Source organism: Asterias rubens, chromosome 16, assembly GCF_902459465.1.
Source record: "Asterias rubens chromosome 16, eAstRub1.3, whole genome shotgun sequence".
NCBI lineage: Eukaryota > Metazoa > Echinodermata > Asteroidea > Forcipulatida > Asteriidae > Asterias > Asterias rubens.
Genome location: NC_047077.1, coordinates 9,818,588 through 9,845,763, shown reverse-complemented (window position 1 = coordinate 9,845,763; position 27,176 = coordinate 9,818,588). Strand labels below are relative to the sequence as shown.

At 42.6% G+C, this 27,176-nt stretch overlaps 1 protein-coding gene across 1 annotated transcript in view; it reads right to left on the bottom strand.

Annotated features, from left to right (window-relative positions):
- LOC117301100 overlaps positions 1–27,176 on the bottom strand; it is an 89,922-nt gene that overhangs the window by 35,061 nt on the left and 27,685 nt on the right. Inside the window, exons 11-18 of the mRNA XM_033784984.1 lie at positions 26,334–26,675; positions 25,447–25,545; positions 14,804–14,923; positions 14,370–14,711; positions 13,886–14,084; positions 11,545–11,807; positions 2,749–2,915; positions 343–502 (exon numbers count right to left, since the gene is read on the bottom strand). Of these exons, the coding sequence (XP_033640875.1) occupies positions 343–502; positions 2,749–2,915; positions 11,545–11,807; positions 13,886–14,084; positions 14,370–14,711; positions 14,804–14,923; positions 25,447–25,545; positions 26,334–26,675 (1,692 nt within the window). The remainder of the gene's footprint in view (positions 1–342; positions 503–2,748; positions 2,916–11,544; positions 11,808–13,885; positions 14,085–14,369; positions 14,712–14,803; positions 14,924–25,446; positions 25,546–26,333; positions 26,676–27,176) is intronic.

Below are 27,176 nucleotides of genomic sequence, written 5' to 3'. Positions count from 1 at the left end.
CAGAGAAAGCTGCAGAGACCGACAAAACATTGGCAATAGAGCATTTGAAAATTGTAAAACAACTGGATTGCCGTTTCACCAGCACATTTGAGTAGCAGATATTGAAGCAAGACACCTAACCATAATTGCTTCATAAGGTTGGGGAGATAGGGGTGTACAGTGTTTTTTCTGCTCTACCAGTCTGGCGTCTGATGGATGATATCCAAGCCTACATGTACATTCGTATGGACTGTAAAGAGGGTAACCTTGTTTCAGCCAAAGGAGTAGGCGGCCACGGCCCCTGGAAGAAAAAATGGATTGTACATGTAGCCCACACCTTGAAATGGCCTTAAAAAAAATTACCTGTTGCTATTGCGAATCTAATGAAGTCAATGTACTGGGAGACCCTGGTGAAAACTGAAGGAGTTCCTTGCTTTCCACAATCTAAACCAGTGCTTGTGATGCCAACCAACTTCCAGAGACCGTTTCCACTGGTGCAAATTAAGGGACCCCCACTGTCACCCTATGAGGAAGAAAAAAACCAAGTGCCCTTCAGAAGATTAATAATAATGATAGTGGATTTTTATAAAGCGTGCATACCGTCACTTTGACATGCAGTATTTTACTGCAAGGTACATGTATGTGGGACTAAGTTCGAATTATGAGATCTACTCCTTTCACATAGCACCAAGTAATATGGTTTACAAGGTGCTGTGGCGCAATATGCTGCCAATCAAACCAGGAACACTGGGACGAATTATACCTTTTTTTTTCTCGACAAGTGCACTGTGGGTGCTTTTCTGTACGCTACACAACACACAGGAACAAAGCTTGTACGTCCCATCCGAAGGACGAAGCAATGGTTCAAAGTGTCTTGCTGAAGGACACGAGTGTCACGACTGGGACTCGAACCCACACTCTGCTGATCAGAAACACCAGAGTTTTAAATTGGTGCTCTTAACCACTCGGCAACGACACTCAAAGACACAATTGTTCAGGAAAAGGGGGAGCATTTCTACCAAAAGAACCACATTAAAAAGTGGACAAATCTCCTGCAAAATGCAGTTTTCAATAAGGGAATCAGTGTGTGGTGAAGAGGTTTTCAACTAGTGGTTTAAACCCGCGCTGAGGCCTGGTTCTTGATAATTTTACCCATCTGTTTTGGACAAAAAGCAAAATAAATGCACAAATTATAATTTTTCAATGATTTCTTTCAACACAAAACCCCCCCAGCTATGAAATGGTAAGGCCCTCGGGTAAACAACTCCTTATTAGGAGATTGCTGTGCGCGTCGCGCGTATCGCATGATGTGGCACAACTGTGTTCCAGCGGTTGCTCTCGACCAATAGGAATGAAGAAATTGTCTTAAAAGCACAGGTGCAAGCTTGCGTGTCACACCCATGTTTCAACACTTTGTACTGGTGTTATATCGTCCGTTCAAACACCCCCATGTGGCTGTCTCGACCAATCGCAATGGATAATTTATCTTAGGTATTTATGAGTAAATAACAACAAGTAGTTCTTCACAACAAGGTCTCAATGTGCTTTACATAAGTCGAGTGCCTCGGTCATTTGGACAAAAACATCCCTTTTATCTTTCTCAACTCCCCTGGGAGTGTACGTACATCCCTGAGCTGCCATGGTGTTCCAGTGGCCTTTCTCACACAATATCAACAGTATACAATTATTGCACGCTGTGTTGGGGTCCAATGTGTTTTGTACACGCGAGGGAGAAAATGGCACTCGAGGTAACACTGGTTCTTTTAAGCAGTTTCTTCATTCCTATTGGTCAAGAGCAACAGTTGAAACAGTTGTGCCACATCACGCGATATGCCCGACGCGCACAGCATTCCCTTCTAAGGAGTTGTTTACCTGAGGGCGGCGGAGGGCTTTAATATTTCATAGCTGGAGGGGTGTTGTATTGAAAGAAATCGCTTAACAATGATAATTTTTGCATTTATTTTACTTTTTGACCAAAAAGTGATGATGTTTTTGACCGAAAATGTATAATAATAATATTAATGGACACTTATTAAAGCGCCGGTATCCGCCGCAAGCGGCGCTCATGGCACTTCTTCTCAAAAGAACAACTATAAGCAATGAAAGTAGCAAACAACAAAATAAGAAAATAAACTTTAAAAAGCTTCTCTAAGAAAATGAGTTTTTAAACTGTTCTTGAATGTGTTGAGTGATTTGGAGAGTTTCACAGGGTCCGGGAAGGGGTTCCAAAGCTGAAGGAGTTCTGAAAACTTCTCTCCCCCCATAGATGTTTAGTGTTTTTTTCCTGGAGGAGTTTGTGTTTTGTAGACCCCAAGCCACGATGTCCTGGGGTGTACTGCACAAGATCACTTAAATATGCGGGGGTATCACCTTGTAAGATCTTGAAAGGTATTTATGAATGGGAATCAAAGTGTGTTGAATCGATTTTCAACTAGTGGTTTAAACCGCCGAGGCTTGGTTGTTGATAATTTACCTCGACTTCGTCTCGGTAAAATTATCAAGAACCAGGCCTCGTTGGGATTAAACCACTAGTTGAAAACCTCTTCACCACACATTGATTCCCTTATTTGTACAGGGAGGGTAGCCCAATAAGTGTCAAAACACTGCTCTCCCCGGGGGCCCTTCAGAAAAACAAAAAGAAACACAGAGCGAAGGAGACACAATCCTGAGAAAACGAACACCAATAAAAGCAGCAACAGCAATCTATACCACCAGGAACAAAAGTAGAAAAAACAAAGCTAAAAAAACAGCCAGACAAAATTCACATACGTTACAAGCTGATTTCATTTGTAGTTCATCACCAAGTCCTGCACAAATCTGCTTGTGGGAGACGAACAGACTACCTCCATTGCTGACATTTTTTAATCTTTGCAGGCAGTTTTCATGTGATATCAGTGGAAGCAAAGTCTCTCGAAGAACAGGTGAAACAGAGTTTCCTAAAACAACAATAACAATAACTAGAATTTAGTGTTTGTAGAAACAAACACTAGGTGTTCCGCTACTGTTGGGTCAGTGTTTGAATCAATGAAAAAAGTGCTGTTAAAGACAGTGGACACTATTGGTAATTGTCGAAGACCAGTGTTCTCACTTGGTGTATATCAACAATATGCATAAAATAACTAACCTGTGAAAATTTGAACTTGATTGGTCGTCGGAGTTGCGAGATAACTAAGAAAAAAACACCCTTGTCACACCATGGTCATACGAAGTTGTGTGCTTTTAGATGCTTGATTTCGAGACCTCAAATTCTAAACTTGAGGTCTTGAAATCAAATTCATGGAAAATTACTACTCTCTCAAAAACTATGTCACTTCAGAGGGAGCCATTTCCAAGTGATGTTTTATACCATCAACCTCTCCCCATTAACTTTACCAAGTGAGGTTTTATGCTAACAATTATTTTGACTAATTACCAATAGTGTCCACTGCCTTTAAAAGCTCGTCAAAGTTAAAAAAAATGTTTTCTCGATGTGTGATATGGTAAAGCATCAATGTCTACATTTCAACTTGAAAGCCATTAACTAACACCTTTTCAAAGCATTTTACAGGCACCTCCAGTTTAGAAAAGTCAAAAGGTCAAGAGAAGGTCACCAACACACCCATTTTTGTGAAGTACGTAAGGACCTTTCATATGATGTATAGATTGTCAAAATAGCTTTTGTTGTATGAGGAAATAGGAACTTATAAATGAATAATGACGACTGGAGAAGAGACTAACTCATAGGAAGGGAAATTTTTGTTGAAAACACCTTGAAAACAGGCTAAAATCAAAGGTATTAATAGGACAAAACAAATTTTTATACAAAAATAAACTTGACATGATTGCATTTGTGCACAAATGCATAGCTGTTTCATAAACAAACAAAAATCAAATTCTCAACTGAATTTGATTTTTTGTGTGTTTTCAAAGCAGTTTGCCCCATCTGGCATAAATTAAAAAATAATTCAGATTATACCATGTTCAGTGAGCAATAGGAGACTTTCCAACGCTAGGTGGCAGCAGACATACCGGGTAAATTTCCATTGTTTACGTAGTTCTGAACATGCGCATAATTCTGAGAACAATGGATTTACCCGGTAAGTCTGCTGCCCTCTATCGTCCCAGAAAGTCTCCCATTGATGACTTAAAGGTGCAAAAAATAAAAAAATCACATTATGACGTCATCATAACGTCATTTAATAATAAATAATAATAATACAAGGTATTTATAAAGCGCTCTAACTAACAGGGGAAAGTACCACAGCGCTGTACACACAAAATAAACAAAGAGCAAAGAATAAATAAAAGCAAGCAAATCAGTTGAACAGGTGGGTTTTGAGAGATTTCTTGAAGGCTGCTAGTGAGCTAGAGTGGCGGATGCTGTGAGGTAAATCATTCCAGAGTTTGGGGGCAGCAGCGTGGAAGCTTTTTTCCCCAGTAGTGGTGCGTGTTTTGGGGATGGCAAGTAGTCTGGTGTCAGTAGATAACCGGAGGTATCTGTTAGGTTTGTACAACTGAATGGGATCCGTTAGGTCTGAAGGCGCAGAGGCGGTATTGAGACATTTGAAGACCAAGGTAAATATTTTAAAGGTGATGCGGTTGGAGACTGTCAGCCAGTGAAGATCGTGAAGAATGGGAGTGACTGTGTCATATTTCTTGGCCTGGTAGATCAGTTTAGCTGCACGATTTTGGAGCCGTTGAAGGCGTTGACAGTCAACAGATGATATTCCATAGAGAATAGAGTTAGCATAATCGAGACGAGACGTTACAAGGGCTCTAACAGCAGCATGGCATGTAGGCTTATCAATGTACATTCTTATCCAAGAAAGCTTGCGTAGACTGAAATTAACGGATTGGCAAATACAAGTGACTTGGTTGGACATCCGCATGGCCTGGTCAAACTCCACTCCAAGATTTCTGATCTTCGTGGAAGGCTGGATGATTTCGGAGTCTACTTGGAGGGAAACATCAGATAGCGAACTGAGACATCTACTGTTGGCACAGACAAAGAAATCAGTTTTGGAATCGTTGAGTTGAAGCATGTTGCTTAACATCCATTGTTTTATGTCCATTATACATTCCGACAATGTGGAAAGAGCTTGATTGATTTCACTTGGGTTGTTGGGATTAAATTGAATGTATAGCTGGGTATCGTCAGTATAGAAGTGATAGCGAATGTGCTGAAACCATTCAATAATGGTGGCCAGGGGATAAGTAAATAGGGAAAACAGCTGAGGCCCTACCACAGAACCTTGTGGTAAACCAAACTCCAATACCTGGGGGTCAGATAGCTCACTAGCAACCTTAACTCTATTAGTGCGACCAACAAGGTATGAATGAAACCACTGTTGAACATGACCTGTTAACCCAAAAACATTATATAATCTATCCAAGAGGGAAACATAATCAATGGTATCGAACGCTGCCGACAGATCCAGCAACACCACAAAGACAGCCTGCCGATCATCAAGAGCACGCATTATGTCACTCTTGATTCTCAGCAATGCCATCTCAGTGCTGTGGCCAGACCTGTAAGCAGACTGAAACTTCTGAAACAACATATTAGTACAAAGATGATCATTGATACGAGTTAAAGCAACCTTTTCAATCAGTTTCGATATAAATGCCAAGTTAGAAACCGGTCTATAGTTCTTGAGATTGTTCACGTCCAGCCCGGGCTTCTTTAAAATGGGAGATACTATGGCTTCCTTGAGGCTTGATGGGAAGGAACCTGTGGCAAGCGAGCTATTGACGATTGAAACCAGAGCAGAGAGGAGAGTCCCGGTATTCATTTTCAACATCCATGTCGGGAGAGGGTCCAGGTCGCATGACTTGCTCGGTGCTTTGCTAATGAGTCTGAGGACCTCGTCCTCATCGGCAAGTCAGTACTTGTACTGGGCAATCAGCATGCTGGAGAGAAACGGGTTCAGGGGTGTGGGTGAGCGAACACATGATGTTAGATCTTATTTTGGCAACTTTGTCTTTGAAGAAGGTTGCAAACCGGTTGCTCAATGATTTCAAGGGTTGGCCAGATGGAAGGGGAGGAGCCCCTTTGTTTAACAATGAGTTGATAGTTTGAAACACCGCTTTTGTCTCGGCAGATGAAAGTTGAGCCTTGAAGTACTTCGACTTTTCATGACGTATGAGCTTTGTAAGTGAGTTGATCTGACTCACATACGCCTGGTGGTCATCAGGATGTCTGGTTTTACGCCATTTTCTTTCAAGTTGTCTGCGGTTGCGTCTTGCGAGGTGAATGTCATTCGTATACCAAGGTTGCTGTTGTTTAAACCTGCGTGTCCTTATCTTGACGGGGCAGTGAGCATCAAGAACACCGAGGACTGCGTTGTCATAAAATAAAAGTTGATCACTGGGGCAACTGTCGTATGGAAACAGCTGAAAAGACCGGCATGACCGGGTAAGATCATTGGTAAATGAATCAGTGTCGAGGGTGCGGTAGTTCCTAACCTTCGAATGTACCAACTGTCGAGTAGGTTTGGCATGGTCAATGATGCATTCAATAACATGATTATTGACACTGTTACAGTTTTGCATGAGGGTATCCGCTTGACGCGATATCACAAGGTCAAGGGTGTGACCATATTTGTGGGTGGCTCCATAGACATGTTGCTGTAGGTCACGGTCGACAAGCAGTGTGAGAAATTGAGCAACTTCAAGTTTACTTGGAATATCGAGGTGCAGACTGAAGTCCCCTAGTATCAGGTGATTGCCGGAGAGGGGTGAGATCTCAGCCAGGAAATCGTTGAACTCCGACAAAAACTGTGGTGTACTCAGACCGTTCTTTGCGGAGGGGGGCGGTCTGTAGATTGCAAACAACCGAAGCTGTTTAGTAGGATTGGTGATAAAGGCAAGTTCGAATGATTGAGCTGATGATATGTTGGACTCAGCGAAGGACAAGTTGAGAGATGCCTTGCTGAAGATTGCGATTCCACCTCCAAACGTGTCACTGTTACATGGCTTGCCAAGGCAGACGTAACCCGGAGGTGTGGCCTCGCCAATTATCGCACAATCCTCCTTTCTGAGCCATGATTCTGTAATGACCATGATGTCAACGTCATGTTCAAGTATATAGTCACATGTGAGGATAGCCTTATTCCTGACAGAGTTAGCATTCCAGAGGTGCACGTTAAGTTTAGTGTAGGTCTCACGGGCAATAGGCGTCAAGTTATTCATGTTAGCACCGGGCTGACTAACATGTACACTAATATGTACATCAGGTGTAGAACTGATGCTCGGTATATGATATATTTCTAATGGAGAAAGTTTGGAAGTTACCTGGTTTCGATGCAGTTTGTTACGTCCTATATGGCATCCAGCTCGCCTACTCCGGTACCGGAAAATACCGAGATCTTTGAGGGTGTTGTACACTGGCGGTGGTATCTCCAATTTGCGGGTATCTTGGTATCTAAAGGCAAGCATTTCAGCATGGTTGTACTGCAAGGTGGTGCCAGTAGGTGGTGGCTCCTTAGAATTTGGGTGTTGATGCGTGTAAGTCCCATTCATGATAAGGGGCTGAGTGTCATCATCTATTGATACTGCCATTTGCATTTGAATGCAAGACTGGACACCCAAGGGTGATAGGGTATACATGTACCAATACGTCAGAATCCAAATAGCTGGAGGCAAAATCATGTTGAAAAATACAAGTTCCATATGTCAGATTTCCAAATAGACATAATCACCGGTGTCAGGGTATCACAGGAAGTACATGCACAAATGTTGGGCGCAAAACGAGATCAAAAAAGGATAGAAAATCCAGAAAAATTGAGAAGCACGTAATTCACAATTTACAAGAACTTGCCAATATCAAACAACCTACTAAGTTTCAACATGATCGCATTATTACTTCGGGAGTTATAATAGTTCAAAAAGTGCACATTTAAGGTCGCGTCACATGACCCCCGATGACGTACTTTTCATTGATCTGAAACTTCACACATGTGATGCCTGCCTGACAGTAAATGTGATACCACAAAACTTCACCACACACATCTTCAAAAGTCCATTTTTAAAGAGTTTTCAATCTGCCGCTAGAGGGCGCTGTTGCATTTTGTGACGTCATTGATATTTCTTTTGAACTGCCCACCCTTGCCAGACACTAACATCGTTGAAACAGCTTCATATAACTGTTGCCTCTTTTTAATTAAAGGGCACTTCCTGTTTCGACCAGAAGTAGAGGTCATTATAGGTCACGCACACGAAACAAAATGAAGACCTAATTTATCCCTACCAAATCCCGTAAACAGAAACCTACAGTCTCTTGTGGCTGATTTGTTATAGATTTTCAGATGTTTAAAATAAAACACCTTTAAGATGACGTCACGTGACTTGTGATGATGTCATAATGACATCCTTGTTTTGTGATGATCATTGCACCAATACCTTTCATTACTGAAAGTTTCATTGCAATCGCTCAATGGGAACATTGCAAATTAGTGTTTAGATCATTTCAGTCCTGAAAAATACAAATAAAAAAAATAAAAAAATAATTATAATAATTTAAAAAAACTTTAACGAAGACAAGAGCTGTTTCGCTGCGCTACGCTACGAAACAGCTAATAATAAAAGTGGTCTCCCATCCAAGTACTGACCGGGCCCAATTTTGCTTTAAAACTTCAGTGATCGTACGGGAACTGGTGTTATCATCGCAGTTTGGTCGTAGATAAAACAACAAAAAACAATTTTTGAAGAAAATTACACAAAATTTGATTGGAACCTGAAGACAAGGTCAAAAAGGGGTCATGTCTGGGAGGTGTTTAAAGAGTTTTTAAAGACCTTTCCGATGTTGTATTGATTGTAAAAATCCCTCAAGTAGATCAAAAGTAATTTTTTTTAAATAATAATAAACTTTGAATTAGTGTATCTCGTCAACTGATGACGTCATTGTGACGTAACATTTGTATCTTCTACTGGTTAATGTCTACCTGTATGCAAAGTTTCAACTTTATGCAAGCTTCGCAACTGTGCTTTTTCGTGTGGATAATCGAAATCGAGAGGAAGAATAAAAAAATTTAACTTAAAAACTAACAATATCAAAGAGTAGTTCGGGCTGTTGCCCGAACACCTAAAAAAACGAACACAACAAAGAGTTGTTAGGGCTGTTGCCCGAACACCTAATAACAAAAATAATAAAAACAACTAGACATTAGGTGTTTGTGAACAAACACAAAGCTGTTCCGTGTTCTTTTGCTTGGATTATGTGCTAAAATGACCAAGGAGTCTATAACTGAAAACAAGTTGGAACATGTTGAATAGTGTATTGAGTTATGGTGCCACTTCCGGTTGACCCGGAAGTAGAGGTCGACATGGGGTAACAGTAACCTAAGGCTAATCTCCAATGCCAAAGGAGTCTCTAACTGAAAAAAGTTTGAAAATCGATATTGTCCCACTTTGGGTTGACCCAGAAATAGAGGTCAAGTTGAGGTCACGGGTTTTTGCAATTTATCTCCAATCCCAAGGAGTCTATAACTACCATCAGTCTAAAAATCGGCCGTGTACTTCTTGAGATATGTTCCCACTTCCGGTTGACCCCGAATTAGAGGTCAACTTGAGGTCACGGTTTTTCAAAGTATATTTTTAACGCTTTAGGGGTCTAAAACTGAAAAAAGTTTGAAAATCGGTTGTACAGTACTTGAGATACATGTATGGTCCCACTTCCGGTTGACCCAGAAGTAGAGGTCAACTCGAGGTCACGGTTTTTCAAAATTAATCTAATCTCCAATCCCCAAGGAGTCAATAACTACAAACAGTCTGTTAAACGGCCGCGTACTTCTTGAGATATGGTGCTACAAAGATTTCCCAATTAAATATGCAAATATGGGTCACGTGGTTAATTAATTAAGATTTTTAAAAAAATTGGGGTCGGTGGTTTGATGTTTGATCGAGTACGATTTGATTTCACAGAACTCTTAACCACCAAACTCTGCGCTTATGATCACCATTTTCCGCTTACTGTGTTTTTCAAACATCATCGTGTCATGCATCCACACAGGTTATGTTGGGCTAACAATTGAGAAAAAGAAAAGGCAACACTATCGATATAAAGATAAGAATCTAACTTAAATATTACAAAAAGAATTATTTTTTTAGTTTTGGGGGATAAAAAAAATATTGAAGTTGTACGGAGATTCGAACTCGCAGGTATCAGATCTGTAATCGCGACTGATGACCACTAGGCTACAAGGGCCAATGCATAAATGAGGGTTTACATGTGTGCATGTATCAACAGAGGGGATTATGATCCGGCGAAATAATTCTCGTTTCATGATTTTGCGAACATTGTCAGTAAATATGAACTGCTAACGCCTATAACTATTAAGTAGGGTTGAAATGTAGTATTAGATGCCTTTAAGGGTTTTTGACGACGACGTCGTCGTCGTCAAAAACCCATATCTAAATTACGCACGTTTGTCCCGGACGACGCCACCTCAGTGTCTAAATTTGACACTTTTTCACTCATTTCTCAAAAACTACAACACCACAGTAAGTAATATTTTAATGGAAGCTTTCATTATCTTCAAACTGTTTAAGTTTAGTGTAATTCTGTGGACACCATGGTACATGTATGTCGTCGTCGTCAAAAACCCCTATTTATATACGCACGTTCGTTAAACGAAAACCCTACACATTCGTGTGCAAAGTATATTGGTCCAGAACTCGGTTAGGAAACGAATAAAAAGAGACTTCGCTGTGGTCCAGAACGTAAGTAGAAAAACAAGAAAAGGAGACTTGAGTAGACTCCTCTCAAGAAGTCACAACTCATGATAGGTACATACTGAATTGCATTTACCATAGAGAATGTTTAACAATAACATGGAAGCGACTGCATCCAGTTATATTCAAATGCGTAGACTCATCTCAAGAAGTCACAACTCATGATAGGTACATACTGTATGGCATTTACGAAAGAGAATATTTAACAATAACATGGAGCGACTGCATCCAGTTATATTCAAATGAAGATTACGTGGTTAATTAATTAAAATTTTAATTTTTTTTAACATTTAGAGTAAAGCTTATGTTCTACATGTAAGCTACAATTTGGTATAATAAACTCACTCTTTCGTATTATAGTTTAGGAGATTAGCCTTAAAGAAAACATGTGTACAAATGCAATGGGGTTTTGGCGAGAAACAAAGAATAATAATAATAAAAATAATAAAAATCTCGACGAAAACAATACCTGTTCCGATGGTAGGTCGGAACAGCTAACAAGGGAAGCTTTCTACCATCATTACATGTACATGTATCTTTGAAAACCGTGTCGTCTTCTTATATAATGTTCCTTTGTACCCCGCGGTTGTGCAATTTTTGTGTGTTTTATCTATGCTATTTTGATCAATATTGTTATCTTGTAATGTCATCATTATTCAGCTTCGTGCTGCCAGTTGGTTTTTTAATAAAGATGAATGAATGAATGAAAAGGGTAAAGGTGGGTGGTCGTTGCATTTTGTGTATTATTCAGATAGTACCTAAACCCTTTTAAGGTACAGAATGCCAAGGAAAAAAGCACTCCATGACCACAAAAATAAAACAATACTTTGAGTTACATGTACACAAATTATTTACCTAGCTGGCTAGTCCGACCCCATCCTACTGCATGACAGGTATGATATATCTCTAACTCGTTGTCTTCAGTTGCCAGGCACGCTGGACGGATCGTGTCGGTCAGCTCCACCGGGGAGTCCAACCTTAGGAGAGCAATGTCGTGTCTGTGATCCACATAACTGTACAGTGGATGCCTGATGACCTTTACAACAGTACGCTTGTGTGGGTAGGAATCAGGAACATGCAAAAGTGAGCTGCCAAACACCAGAGAGCCTGATGAGTACCTGTAGAGCAAAAGAATGTGTACTAAGGACCCCTTGCCATTTGCACAAAATGGTATACAAACATGCACAAAAGAGAGTTGACACATAAATTATGCGCATTTTTCGGAGACGCCTGTACTGTGTAAGAAATCAATAGCTCCCCCTTGCATAACGCGAAACGCTACAGATACGCTGAAGTTTCCATCAACAAGGCAAAATACAGAGATTTCTTATGGACCCTTTTCACAGAACTCAAGAAAGTACAGAGTATACAGTGCTTTAAACACACATGGTTAATGCTGTAGTTTTTGAGAAATGAGTCACGAAAATAATTTATACCTCAATCAGGAGGCGAAAATTATTCAGCATGTTAAACGTTTTTTTTGTGACATTGGTTTACTCATTTCATAAAAACTACACAGCACCTCAGAAAGTAAGCTTTCTCCCATCATTTTCTTCAAACCGTGTAAGTTCAATGTGTGTCAGAGTTGATTGTTGATAATTTGTTTTTTTTTGTTTTATTGTTACTTTTCTCGATCTGACTTAGCGTAAATTCCCCAAACCTGCGGTTTGTAAATATCTGCGCAGTGCCGCATTTTTGTCACGTCATATGCGTCGACTGCGCAGGAAACGCCCTGTTAAGCTATGTTATGTAGGCATACTTTGCGTGCCACCCTTAGTTAACTATGGTCATGGTAATTAAGAACCCCCCCCCCTTCCTTTTTTGGCAAATGCCTTTGTATTTTTGCATTGAAACAGTTGGATAAAGGAAAGTTAATGTGGAGTGTGAGAATGTGTTGTGAAGGTTAAAAAGCAATGTGAGCTTGAGGAGAGAGGACGTGTTGAATGTGAATGTTAGGGTTGCCGACCAAACCAGCAGGCGAGTGGATACAGCCACCGTATCGGTATTGGGCCGGTCAGCCAAAGTTATGGCCGAGAGCCACCTTCGTGTACGTCAGAGTTGACCAATCTCTACAGCAACGGCAGTGTGACGCCAAAGACTCCTCTCCAATTAATTACCGTAAGTTGAGTAGTTTTAACGAAAGTTGAGAACTAAAATGTGTTTTGATAAAATTGTATTAGTTACTTGGAAATGTCGGAACGGCTACGAAGTTTTACAATGTTACGATGATGAACTGGTGTATTAATATCATCAAGTGCTTGATGGTTTAGTCAATTAATTTGTTGTGCTAACAGTTTCAGTGATAGGGAGAATTTCCCTCAAAAAACTTTTAAGTTTAGACGTGATGAAAAACATCAACGAAAGTGTTCGAAGTGGTTAACGAAATTATGTTGTATCAAGAATGTATTTATCTGATGTGCTTTTGGTTTGGAAAACCCAGTATTAGACAGTTTGGTTAATTTCGATTATAGATGACCATTTAACCCCTGGAATCAGCTACCCCTCTCACCGTACCCCAAGTCTGGATCGCAATGAACGACCACGGCAGGGACACAAGAGTGTGGCGCTATAATTGGGATTCACCCGCAAGACGGAGGTCCGCCGCCGGTGAAGGTTTTTAACGACGCAACGATTATTTTGAACAGTGTTAATTGTTGAAAGCTTAAGTTGTTCCAGTTAGTGAAACTTAAGGCTTGGGGCCAGATTGGCAGAACCCGATTCGTAGATTATTTATTTGTTTTACGTTGCCTATAAGTTGAGAAGTGACGCATAAAGAGAGACGATTATACATTGATTTATTTATTGTAACTGTGGTGCGATAATTAGACCTTGATGTGAGAAGGAGCACAAGAACCATTCTGTAAAGCATATTATTTATAAGTTTATTTGATGTTGTGAGCTAATACAACCAATAGTTACTGGCGACCCGAAAGTCCGGAAGCCATCATTTCAGTTTATACCTTGATTATGTTGTAAATATTGTAAATACCCCTAAGATTTATTTAATAAGAATATTTGAAGTTTAGTTCGTGTCGAGTGAACGTTATTTTGTGTCCGTCTTTCAGTTACACGATTTCTATATTGTCGAGTCTGACAATGTGGACGTTGTGTTTTGTGTAACAAAAAGTCCCCAAATCCTTTAATAACACACATGGTTAAGCACACATGGTTTTTCTCCTGTTTACAACATACTTACAAGCAGCGTGCAGCAGTCACAGCCCACAGTGGAGTGATAAGTGTTGCGCCACAACCAAGTTGCCCACGTCGGGTTCGATATGAAGCAATCCAGGGCCAGTTGGCAATGTGTGCATCATTCCCGCCAACGATCCTCGAGAATGGATTCAAATCTGGAGAGGCTGCAGGGCGTGTGCCACAGTCACCCGTCTTTAGAATATCTACGATGAGAGGGTTAGTGATAATAATAAAAACAGACGGTTACGTTATCGCAACTATGCTTTCTGATGCTTCATTTCGAAAACTTGAGGTCTCAAAATCAAATTCGTTGAAAATTACTTCTAACTCAAAAACTACGTCACTTCAGAGGGAGCTGTTTCTCACAATGTTTTATACCATCAACCTCTCCCCATTACTCGTAATCAAGAAAGGTTTTATCATGATAATTATTTTGAGTAATTACCAATTGTGTCCACTGCCTTTGATTATGGTATTTACCAACTTACCATCCTCACTGAATCCACAGCTGTTCTCCTCTCCAGAAGAAGAATTCTGTTCGGGATAGACATCGCATTGCAGCGAGGGGTTCCCCGTTAGTCCTGCACATTCCAGGGCATCCTTACATGCAGAGGAACAAACCTGGTCTGAGGTGAAACGCGGGCACGCTGGATAGAATGATCTGCAAAGTGCAACCTTCTGTGACTCGCTGCAGTTGTAAGCAAACAAATTAACAGCCCGAAAGGTAACTTCGTTAGCTTGCAAGAGGCTAGGCATAAAGTCATTCGGGAAGTATGTCTGGCTGTAAGATACGAAAGTTTCACAAAAATTTTCCACTCCATAGCAGTATGCTGAAAGAAAGAGATTTAAAATATATAATTTATTGTTTGGAGAGCAAAGTGAATAAGAACAGGTCTGGAGTGCAAGGAGAGAAGAGAGTTACCTGTGCTGAGACACTGACTGCCTTCGTCAGAGTGGTCAATGCAATCTGCCTCGAAGTTACATTCATCTGCTGGTCCGACGCAAACGCCATCAAGGCATTGATACTCTCCTGCCTGGCAATCTGTGGAGTAAACACCAATGAGACATTTGCGAGTTAGATTTGAATAATGTCTGGTACATTGTCGACTTGCTTAGTCACAATGTACCGCTCACATTTGAATTCCTCAGACTATAGAGACAGTTGCTACGTCAAATGGTTCGGAGCAAGCTTTTTTTAGTTTTTAGATGATCAAACCCTGGTACGATTATGGTACATGGTACACCCCTTATTACCAAACCTGACTGCAGTCACATAGCAGGCACATTGCATTCCTGACAGCATGCGGAATGCTTTTAGGCCAGCCTTCCAAAAGCAGTCACATGCTATGGCTCATATGAAAAATAACAGCAGTTTTCATAGCATTCATGTGCAGAAGGCATGCCAATAGCATGTCAGGATGCCGAAGGTCGAAATATTTAAATTACATGTAATTTAGGTATAGCATTCACATGCCATTATGGCATTCCCATGCCATAACATAGCATGCGGATCCTGGTTAGCATGCATATCCCATAATAGCATGCGGATCCCATAACATGTGATCCCATAGCATGTGGATCCCATAATAGCATGTGGATCCCATAATAGCATGTGGATCACGGATCCCATAATAGCATGCGGATCCCATAATAGCATGTGGATCCCATAATAGTAAATTATTTGCACCGCTGTGTTCGTCCTGGGATCCGGTCTCTACATGGATTGAGGACTGGGTAGAAAAGGTTCCTCACCCGCACCCAGGATCCGCACGCCACTGTCCCCCACTTTCCCCCCATCTCTCATCCAACTCTCACACCGTCGCTGCCTGCCCTGCTGGAGATTTAAAAGCCTTCTCAGCCTTGAAGCCGGAGTTTAGGGCCGATAGAACTCCCCAGCCTGGTCTGCTGGCGATGGCCGCTCCTTTCCTTCATCCTTAATGGCCTTCCTTATTAAAAGAACCGTGGTGCGGCGCCTGGTTACTCTATCCATCTATCCAAGTGTGGTGTCTGTACGCTCACTGTGTCACCCATCCGCAGTGATCCATCACTTCCTGGTCCGTGGCTCCCTGCAACCGCAGAGTGGCTGCTACTCCCGCCCTTCCACCGTTGGGTCTTAAGACGCGGTCACCCGGATCTGTGATCCGGTGTAGATGTCCGTATCCCGTGCAAACCTGACCACGCCTTCCAAAGCCCCTGCCGGGTCCATTTCACTATCTAATTGGGGATTACAACGAGATATGAGCCACCTTGCCACACAGTTTGGCCAATAGTGTGGCTGAGAAGAAGATCTCCGCCATAAATCTTAGTGATTTCACTGGTCTTCGTTCACCCTAGGTCTTCCGACCTACCTCCTGCCCACCATAGGCACAAGAAGAAAGCCAAGTCCTTGTACAAAATGAACTGCCCACGAAGTGTACATGGTCGGTCTCCTGAAGCTTTGTTATTCACTTCCTGATTTCGTTTGCGAGCCACCTGATCCTGTCCGAGAAAATGGGGACTGCTTGTCTGGGCGTCACCCGGGCTTGCTCAAGCCTCGTTGCCTTTAAATATTTCCGCACTCGAAAGGAAATACAAGGGTTGCACCATTGCGAGTTCTGCCGCCAAGGAAAAGTGTCTTTCCACCTGTGTTGAAATAGGCCCTGAGCTGACCAATGTATGAATCGACTGTTCCGGCTGAAAGATGTCGCTCACACCCACAGCCAAAAGGTCCACTTTTTCCAAAATTTCCGCAACCCAAGGCATGAACCTGTGTTCGACCCTTTGAGTCTCGATCCGCTAAAAACTTAGCCACACCCTCTGGGGTCGCTGAATCGAGCCCTCGCCGTCAGTGAAATAGCCTGAGCTATGATTGCTCCAAAGAAAGGTCGACAAACTGCTTATCAAACTCCTTTTCTGCGTATTGAATGTCAAACTTGTCAAAACGATCGTCCAACTCTTTAAGACTCTCCTTGACCCGGTCGAGCTTGAGAGACAAGGAAAGGAAAGAAAACAGTACGGTTACCAAAACCTGTTTGGGGTAAAAGGAACCTGAGCGAAATATCTAAATCCACGTGCACTCCGGTACGCAAGACCAAAACTGACCTGAGTCATCTTTGCAGTCGTCTCTGTGATTTCATACTCCCCCAAACCGTTAAATGAACCTGACCTACTAGGTCTGACTGAGTTATACAATCATTGGAGAGAAAATACAAACTTTATCCCCTGACACTTGGTTTACAAACGTTTACCCGCTGAGGCAAGTACTCTCAGCAACTCCTCTACTCCTGCACCGCCAGCCTTGCTGATGTCGTTTAGACCTCCGTCTAGAACCGCCAACTCCGGCTTCTTTGCTCGACAGGGCTCTGCCAAAACGCTGCACAAGACTCCCAATCTTGCTCCGCCATTTACCCTCAACCTGGCAACCAGCGACGCTGGCCAACCTAATCCCCTCATACCCTTGAACATCAAATCAGATACTAGAAGCACTGGGTGTTGAGCGGCAAACGAACCTCCCTCGAAATCCGACCATCCACAGGAAAACGACACTCACATGCCCCAAAGCTCGAATCGAAGGCCCTCTGAGTTTTTTCCATATCCTCGCCTTGACGGAAATACCAGGACGCCCGTCTGACCGAGTTCCACTCTAGGCGCAAAGACCGTGTCACAAAACACACTAAACGCGGCCAACAAGACCTTGGATGGTGATGCTTCGGCACTACTATTGTCACCGACACACTCCCCATTCGATGAAAAGCTTGATCAGAGCTGGAATGAGCACAAAGGGAGGGAAAACATACAGCTGCTCACCCTGAGGCATGACTGTGCAAACACGTTTACCCCTGACGAGCCTGGAACTGGGAATCTTCCTTTCGGAACATTGGAGAGCAGTGTCGTGAGACCCCATGAAAACCCCGAACTTCCACCGAGCTCCCTTTGCAGGAAGTGCCACATCGACGCTGTAAGACGAGCGCCCGCTCTAGAAAGCTCCCTGTATGGAAAATCTGCCTGGTTCTCCCCACTTGGGACACACTCCAACTTTAGGCCGAAATTAGCTTCCAGGAGAGACTTTGTGAATCTACCTGCACATTGACTCTTCTGTCCAAGAGTGTATATATTTCTGACAGCAAAACAAAATACGAAGCCAGTGCCTCTTTGTAACAGATGTCTGTTATAAATTGCACATTAGATGACCAATAAACGCCGAAGGTGATGGCGTTTTGACCGGGAAGCGACAAATACCCACCCCATTTATGATCAGAGTCATCCGACGCCAACCTTACTGTTACTGGTGCCGCTCTTTCCTCCATGGGATAGGCTCTGAAAATGAGTCGACAAACGCCAAAAGAGCACTTCATCGCGCACCGGTTGAGTTAAATGAACAGGTGTGACCTCATCCAACTTGACCATAAAGGAGCAACACTCCCGGACAAAAGGGAAGTAGCAATGAACACTAAAATGAAGCTTGGCATTTTCCGACAAAGTGCTGCATCTTTTTCAAAAGCACCGAACCTGCTTTCAACATGTCCTCCCTAAGATGGGCGAATGAGCACTTCTTCTTATCCGGGATCCAGAAAGATAGGGAGTCTGAAAAAAAAACCTAGACCCAAAATGCATCATCCATGAAACCGGCTGCAATTGGCTCTTCTTCAGGTTGATGAAGTATCCAAGTGACTGCATGTAACAGACCACATACAACGCTCTAGCAGCCTTTTGACTCGAGTCGCTTATCGAGCCCTGCAAACAAACAAAAACAAACATTCTGCCTTTAGGAACAAGACTTCCCCTCTCCAGCACACTCTCCAATGAACCGTTCGATGATCCAAACTTCTGTGTGAATGCCCCTGTTTTTTAACCAGGTTGAGAGACAAAACCCAAGTGAGGAATATATGTACATGTAGGCACTGTTTTTGAAACCGAACGGGAGAGTAGTGTCAACAAAATAGAATCCCGCCCACTCGAAGCCACAGAAGGTCCACAGTATCCTCCAATGGACCTAATTTGAAAGGTGTATCCTTACACCAGATGTTCGGCCCCTTCATCGACAAAACTAGTCTGTTTTGGGGGGGTTCGATGGTGGGCGCATTGACACACCTCGGCAGTTTCGTGCTTTTTACCGCCCCAAAAGCTCCACTGACCCTTCTACAAGGCGCTTCGAAACTGTCTCATTAATGAAAGGGGTGAATTCCTTGCAAATAGGGGCGTTAGGAAAGTACATGGGTGGGAGGATAGCCGAGTCAAAGGTTCTACCCCGGTATTTTCCTCTAAAGGGTCTATGCCCTGACGCAACCATCGCCCTATCTGCTGGTCGGCGTGAGGGCGCTCAGTCAATATGTCATTCCACGCCTGGGGATGATCGGTCAGACCTTCCAGCTACAAAATAAATCTGGGTCTCGAAACCGCAGGGCTTGAAAATTAGGCCGGCAAACACCTGAAAGAACTTTAGTAGGACTTGGCTCTGATCCATCGGGGGGCCCTGCAACAACTCATGATATATCTACCCAGAAACACGAACCTCTGCGCCGCCTTGCAGCCTGAGCTGCAACATAGTCAAAGGGGTAGCAAGATGTGCGCTCCCACACATGGGTTCCCAATATCTTCAAGAACCGCCTATACTCCTAGGTTTAATCAAGAGAGAAACCGTTCAAAGCACAGCTTGTAAAACATTTCCAACGGCCAATGACCGATCTATAAAATATAGAAAAAGGAAACAAAACTCGGACAATAAAATAATGAATACATCTCACATAGAAATGTCATTTCTTAGCGCCAACTGCCAACCGCTCAAATTGTTTAATTTGACACACTAAACCACAACACTACAAAACGACTCAGTGTTCTACGTGCAATTTTTTTTATTTATTTTTATTTTTCTTTTTTTTTTTATTTTCTTTTTAGTAAGTAGGGGGCGAGGCATTCCTCGAACAAACCTGAATATCTAATTTTAGAACCCACTTTAACCCCACTTTAGAACATGCACATAGAAAACCCAAATATCACCCCGAGGCTCCCTTCCCCCGATGTACATTGACTAAAAGTCCACCATGCCAAACCGGCTCAAGAAAACTTAGAGTATTTCCTTGCAGTCTCGATAAAAATTTACCCCTTTTTTGTCAACGGAAACAGACATCCGTGTCTCTCGGCACATGTACAACTGCTTCTCTTTGATGTCCTCGGGTGATAGAGGAGCGAACTCGGAGACATACTTAAGAAGGAGAGCCATAACATAAGCTACGTTACGATCGTAGAGCCATAACATAAAATACGTTACGTTCGTAACCGGTCTCGGGAAGCCTTGAGCAACTGAAGCCTACCAGGCTTATGGACTTTCAAAGCCAACTTTGCCTGTATTGAACAAACGTGATACAAGTGCAAACAATCTGCCAAACCTCCTTTAAGAAGCTTCTTTTATTGAGCTCTAGTCTTATAGGAACCCCATTAACCGGGCCAGTTTCCTATATTATGGTGCACTCCCCATTTAGAACTCTCTCAAACCATACTCGATGCATAACCGCAACGCCATTCAGACTAAGGGGTAACTGAGGGGGTAGTCCCCCTGGGCCGTACCTATAAATACCGCCCTCCTACCAAGGCTAACTAAGGCCAAAGGCCAAACCAACAGAGGCACCAAACTTTCAGAGTGCACACCTCCAAGTCTTATTCCTAGGGCGTTCCCCTGCTGCCTGCCAAATCGGAAGTGTTGCATTCCCCGTTGCCTTTCCTTTTATTTTTAACTTTATAAGATACGAAAGTCCTGCTCCCCTACTAGCTAGCCTTTTTGGCCGGTAATCCACCCTTCCATTAACCATCATTCTGTCCTCACTGCGTTACTCTTAAGGGATCGTAGCCACCCCATGTCTGTAAAATAACAACTTTGAATGGGTATAATTTCCGCTTTTTCGGAGCCTTCCCATAGTTCTTTGCCCTCCTTTTGCTATGTTGCTTGTGTTTGCTTATACATCTGACGAAGACCCGGTGTGGATCAAAGCTAAGGTCATCTCCCCTACTGGCTCTACACAAGTATATAAACTTATTTTGTACGTCTAAAAGCTTCAAATCATGATCTCTGGATGTAGGCACTCTCCAAATACTAGACCTCAATTTGCCTGTAGAGATTTTCCAGCGTCCATTGGCCGATTAAACCAAAATACGCCTTAACCTAAGGGGGAACTCCCCGTTTTTCCCTAACTTCCAAGGCCCAAGCAAGGGGGACGCCCCAGTGCCGGCCAAGACCAAAAGAGAGGGGCACTCCCCGTTTAGAAACAACCATTTTCAGGGCTCATTACTCAGGGCACTCCCTCATTACGCAAGGCCTATACCCAAGTGGGCACTCGCCATCCAAAGCGTTTTTTTTTTTTTTTTTTTTTGGAGTATTATTAATGGGATCACTCCCCGATGAAAAACCAAAGATGGTCACTCCCCATTTCAAACACCCATTTTTCTTTTTTTTTCTTTTTTTTTTCTTTTTTTTTTCTAGTTTATTACATGGGGCTCTCCCCGATGAAAAGCAGAACAAGAAGATGGGCTATTCCGTCCCCAATTAAAACACAAATTTTCCTGGGCTCATTACTGGGGCACACCCCGAAAGAAAGCTAAACAAAGATGGACACTCCCAATTAAAAACACCCGATTTTCCGGGTTCAATACTTGGGGCACTCCCCGAAGAAGATGGGCACTCCCCATTTCAAACACCCATTTTCCGTGTTCATACTTGGGGCACTCCCCGAAGGAAAACCAAGGATGTGCACTTCCCATCTTAAACACCCAATTTTCCGGGTTCAATCCTTGGGGCACTCCCAAAAGGAAAGCTAACCAAAGATGGGCACTCCCCATTTAAAACACACAACTTTCCGGGTTCAATACTTGGGGCACTCCCCGAAGAAGATGGGCACTCCCCACTTCAAACACCCATTTTCCGGGTTCATACTTGGGGCATTTCCGAACATAAAACTAAACAAACATAGGCACTCCTGTAATGTCTTAATAGACTAACGAATTAAATCAACACAATTAAAAGCAATAATATACGAATTCAATCTCTGCATCAATGTGCTTTATTCTCTGTTCCTCAGTTTTCCATTCTGCCTCCGTGTGACCTTACACGAGGTCAACTCATTTGCATAACCGAGTGTGATCACGTGAACACTACACTCCCCATTTAAAACACCCGGGTATTTCCGGATCTAAAGCTAACCAGAGATGGGCCCTCCCCATTTGTGCCTTTCTTTCGGGTTCGTTACTTTGGGGCACTCCCCGATGTAAAGCTAACCAACGATGGGCACTCCCCGTTTAAAACACCCATTTTCTGGGTTTATACTTGGGGCACTTCCCGATACATGCATAAAGCAAACAAAGATGGGCACTCCCCATATTTACACCCGATTTTTCCGGGTTAATTATACTTGGTGCACTCCCCGAAGGAAAGCTAACCAAAGATGGGCACTCCCCCTTTTAAAACGGCCATTGTTTCGGGTTCATTACTTGGGGCACTCCCCGATGTAAAGCTAAACAAAATGGGCACTACCAATTTAAAACACCCACTTACCATGTTCATTACTATGGGGCATTACCCATGCCTTATGCAAGGCTCACCAAGGATAGGCACTCCCATTTAAATTACAAATTTTTCCAGGTTTATCTAAAACATGGATGCAAAGCTAACCAAATAAAAGGCTCTCCCCATTGAAGCACTGAACTCCGGACCATTATCTAGGGTACCGATCCGAAGCGCCGAATATTTCGGATCTCAAAAGCTCTGGAGTTTAACCTCAACAAGAAAAAAAAAGAAATTTAAAAAAAAATTTCTACGGCAAAGAACAAAACCTGGCGCCAAGCACGGAATTTTTTAACTAACTAGCACGACCCTCAATGGTGCATAAGGTTATCTCAACACACCACCATCCTCGATGGTCCTCTCTACCCCGATAAAATCAATCTTGTATGTCTGTGTGCGCGCTGGCACTTGCACTTACACTCATGTACCCACTCATGCGACACCCATGGGCCCACAAGCAATCCACCGACCACCATGGACCCTTGATACCACCAAGAAACGTGCCATTGTTAACCTCTCAACGATTTTACAAAGGGTGCCATTATGTCCCATACAAATGCACCCAAGCGCAAAAGGACCGGCCGCCATTGTGCCCGGCAAGTGAAACACATGTTCCCTCACATGGGTCTAAATGGTCGAAAATAAGAAAAATTTACCTTTCCTTCCCGAAAGCATATACTATAGATACTACCTTGGTCCTAAGCTATCGACACCCACCCAGTGGTTTCACCATTGCCGTCCACTCCAGATTTCCCAATGGTAATTCGGGCACGAGGAATAAATCTTTTTAAAACTTTGGGACCTTCCGCCCAAAACGTCCATCCGGTGGACACCAGAATCGCGAGTGACAAAGAGTCAGTCGCCCTCAACGCCCACAGCGGTGCAAATAGCATGCGGATGCCATATAGCATGTGGATCCCATAATAGCATGCGGATCCCATAATAGCATGTGGATCCCATAGCATGCGGATCCCATAATAGCATGCGATCCCATATAGCATGCGAATCCCATATAGCATGCGGATGCCATATAGCATGCGGATCCCAGGCATGCGGATCCCATAATAGCATGCGGATCCCATAATAGCATGTGGATCCCATAGCATGCGGATCTCATTATAGCATGCGATCCCATACAGCATGCGAATCCCATATAGCATGCGGATGCCATAACATGCGGATCCCAGGCATGCGGATCCCATAATAGCATGCGCATCCCATAATAGCATGTGGATCCCATATAGCATGCGGATTCCATAATAGCATGCGGATCCCAGGCATGCGGATCCCCTATACTGACACTTACATTCAGAATTGTTTATGGGTGTTCCCGTCTCTTACAAACATTAACTTAACAAAAGCTTGCTCATAATCATGTGAAATCATGTGACATTGCAACTGTCTCTATAGTCTGAGGAATTCAAATGTAAGCGATCATTGAACAAGCAAATCATTGTACCAGACAGTATTCAAATCTACATTGTAACACGCAAATGGCTTTGTTATGCATTAGCCATTCGTTTTTGTGACAACCTAGAAAATCCTGTTCTATCACCCCCATTCTGAAACAACTTCACACGGTTCCCTTTCACTCAACGAATCATCTTCAAGCTGATGCTCATTGTCCACAAAGCACTTTATGGCAAGGCTCCCCACTGTATCTTAAAATTTCTGACAGTTTAAAGGCAGTGGACACTATTGGTATTACTCAAAATAATTATCGGCATAAAACCTCATTTGGTAATGAGTAAGTGAGAGAGGTTGATAGTACAAAACATTGTGAGAAACGGCTCCCTCTGAAATGACGTAGTTTTCGAGAGAGAAGTAAATTTCCACGGTTTTGATTTTCGAGACCTCAAGTTTAGAATTTGAGGTCTCGAAATCAAGCATTTGAAAGCACACAACTTTGTGTGATAAGGGTGTTTTTTTCTTTCACTATTATCTCGCAACTTTGACGACCAATTGAGCTCAAATTTTTACAGGTTTGTTATTTTATGTATATGTTGAGATACACCAAGTAAGAAGGCTGGTCTTTGACAATCATCAAGTGTCCAGTGTCTTTAAACTCCGTCAAGGAATCTTCGTTCCAGTTCCGTGCTTCTCATTGAACCCAAGTCTTGACACTCTTCTGGTGACAGGTCTCTTTTTAGCTGCGCAATGCATCTGGAACTCTCTACCACATACGTGTATCATAATCTTAGATTTTGTCTTTGCACCACAACATTCAAAACTGTTCTTAAAACATATCTTACATGTATGTCACAGGTTTTCAAGGAATAAACCTGTTGTGTCTGTATAATTTCCATCTGTTAAATCGTTGCGGTACCCGCTGCTAAAATAAAGGATTCAAACTGCCTCTACATGTAGCTACCAGGCAATCCCGGTGATCTAGTTGCTGTAAGACACTGTCCTAAAATGCAAAGGTCGTCGGCTCGAATCCCACCAGAGTAGTATGCCTTTGTTTTGGGATTTTTCACTGAGTTCGGGAAAGTACTGAGTATATAGGGCTAACACACTTGGGTGTACATGGGTAAAACCAAAAACTAATTTCAATAGTTTTGTTAAAGGCACTGGACAAGTTTGGAATTGTCAGAGATCAGTATTCTCACTTATAGTGTATCCCAGCATCTGCATAAAATAATATTCCAAGCCTGTGTAAATTTTTGCTCAAATGGTTGATGAAGTTGCAAGAACATTATGAAAGAAAAACATCCTTGCTGCACAAATTTGTGTGCTTTCAGGTAGAAATAAAAGACACCAGCTGAAGCATGTGAAGTCTTTGAATATTTTAGTTCTCAGACACCTCTTTCTGAAAACTCTGCCGTCTCTCACAATGTGTCATATAGTACCAATAGCTCTCTGTTGCTCGTTACAAAGGAAGTTTTTATGCCAATACATATTTTCAGTAATTACCAAACATGTACAGTGCCAAACAAGAGGCAAAAAGCAAAATAAGAATAATGTGGCAACAATATCATGTATGTCCCACTAAAAAAAAAATGTTGCCTCAACTCCAAAGTCGAGTAAAATCTTACCACACCCGGCTTCATCCTCTCCATTAGGACAGTGTAAAATGCCATCGCACCGCTCCTTGTTTAGATACCCATGCGGGTAGACACCACACGGCGTATAATCTGTAGTTTGGGTTTCGGGGGTTGAAATGGAGGAAAAAAAGACAGTGAAAGGCTCTGTTTGAGAAGGAAACTTTGGCTACAACTACGGCTACAGCTACGGCTACAGTCCCGACTTCAATGGGAAGTGGACAGAGAATGGTATTATTTAACGTTCCCGGAATGGGTGTCCCAAGCGTTTTGGCCCGGAATTGTAGATCAGAACACAAACACTTTCCATAGACCCTTCCCATGAAATATGTAAATTGCCACTAACGTTTTGGTTGGCAAAATAAGGGATCATCGCGCTGTGTTGTACATGGCTAATGGGTGCGTGACGCAGACGCGATTGCGCGTCTGCTTAGTGCACAACTCAATGGCGTTTGCCAACCAACAGGGTCTGTACGCATGCGTGAATGTAATTAGCATATTTCATGGGAAGGGTCCATTGTGCTTGAACACTTGACCACATTATGCCAAGTGACACATTCTCAGTAAAAAAAATATATATATCAAGTTGCATGGTCTTAAGATGACCCCCTGGCTGTCGCTTCCCAAGTTGTATAGTAATTTTGGGCGTTATCCCTGGCTACATGGCAGTTAACGGTTGTATGGCTTCTGACTGGCACCCCGAACAAAGATATAAACAAAAAAGGGAGCCCCTCAAGATAGGGCTAGAAAGATTAGTTGGTAGAGCAAAGGCACAGTATCCGGAGGCCTTTTTTGGTTCTCTAGTAAATTTTTCCTTGTTCAAGCCCCCCCCCCCCCCCGAAAAAAACCAAAAAACAAACAAACAATTGAGGTACATGTACCTTGCGCGAGCACAGCTCGGATGCCACAACGGAACTTTGATCTAGAATCGTATTGAGTGCTCATCCAAATATTGTTGAGGTCAAAAATATATTGGATAAACTCCTCTTCTCCTCTACCTAAGGAAGCAATTATCCACATATCCTGACCCAGTTCCTCTCCAGTTCCAAAGACAACTGGCCATACTAGGTCATAGTGGTAGAAGCGAACCATGATGTGAGCGTCGGGAGGGGCTGTGACACGCCAGTAACAACTCTCAACTTGAAGGTTTTCTGGATGGCGGGTCGAGTATATGAAGACAGTAGTGTTGAACTCGGCAGCGATGTGACTGCTGGTGTTGCAAGCTGTAAGTTTGCGACAGTTAAAATTTAGAAACTTTCTTTACTCACGGTATTAACCTACGTACATGTAAATGTCCCATGGGAAGATCTAGCAGTCATTATTACATGTTCTCTTAATGGTATTACTATTACTCATGGAATTACTATTATTTCATGGTACTATTATTACTAATAGTAGTGGTTTCTTATTTAGTGAAAAGTATCTGCCACTCAGTGATGCTCCAAACGCTTTAAACATACATTCATAAATTCCTCAGACAGTTACGCTATTCCTATTGGTGGAGAGCGCGTCACGTGGGTGTGTATAAACCTTTGTTTATGACCAGTAAAAAGTGTTGAAACATGGGAATGGCACGCAAGCTTGCACCTATGTATACAAGACAGTTTCTTCATTCCTATTGGTCGAGAGCAACGGCCGAGACAGTTGTGCCACATCACGCGATAAGCGTGACGCGCACAGCATTCCCTTATAAGGAGTTGTTTACTCGAGGGCGGCGGAGGGCT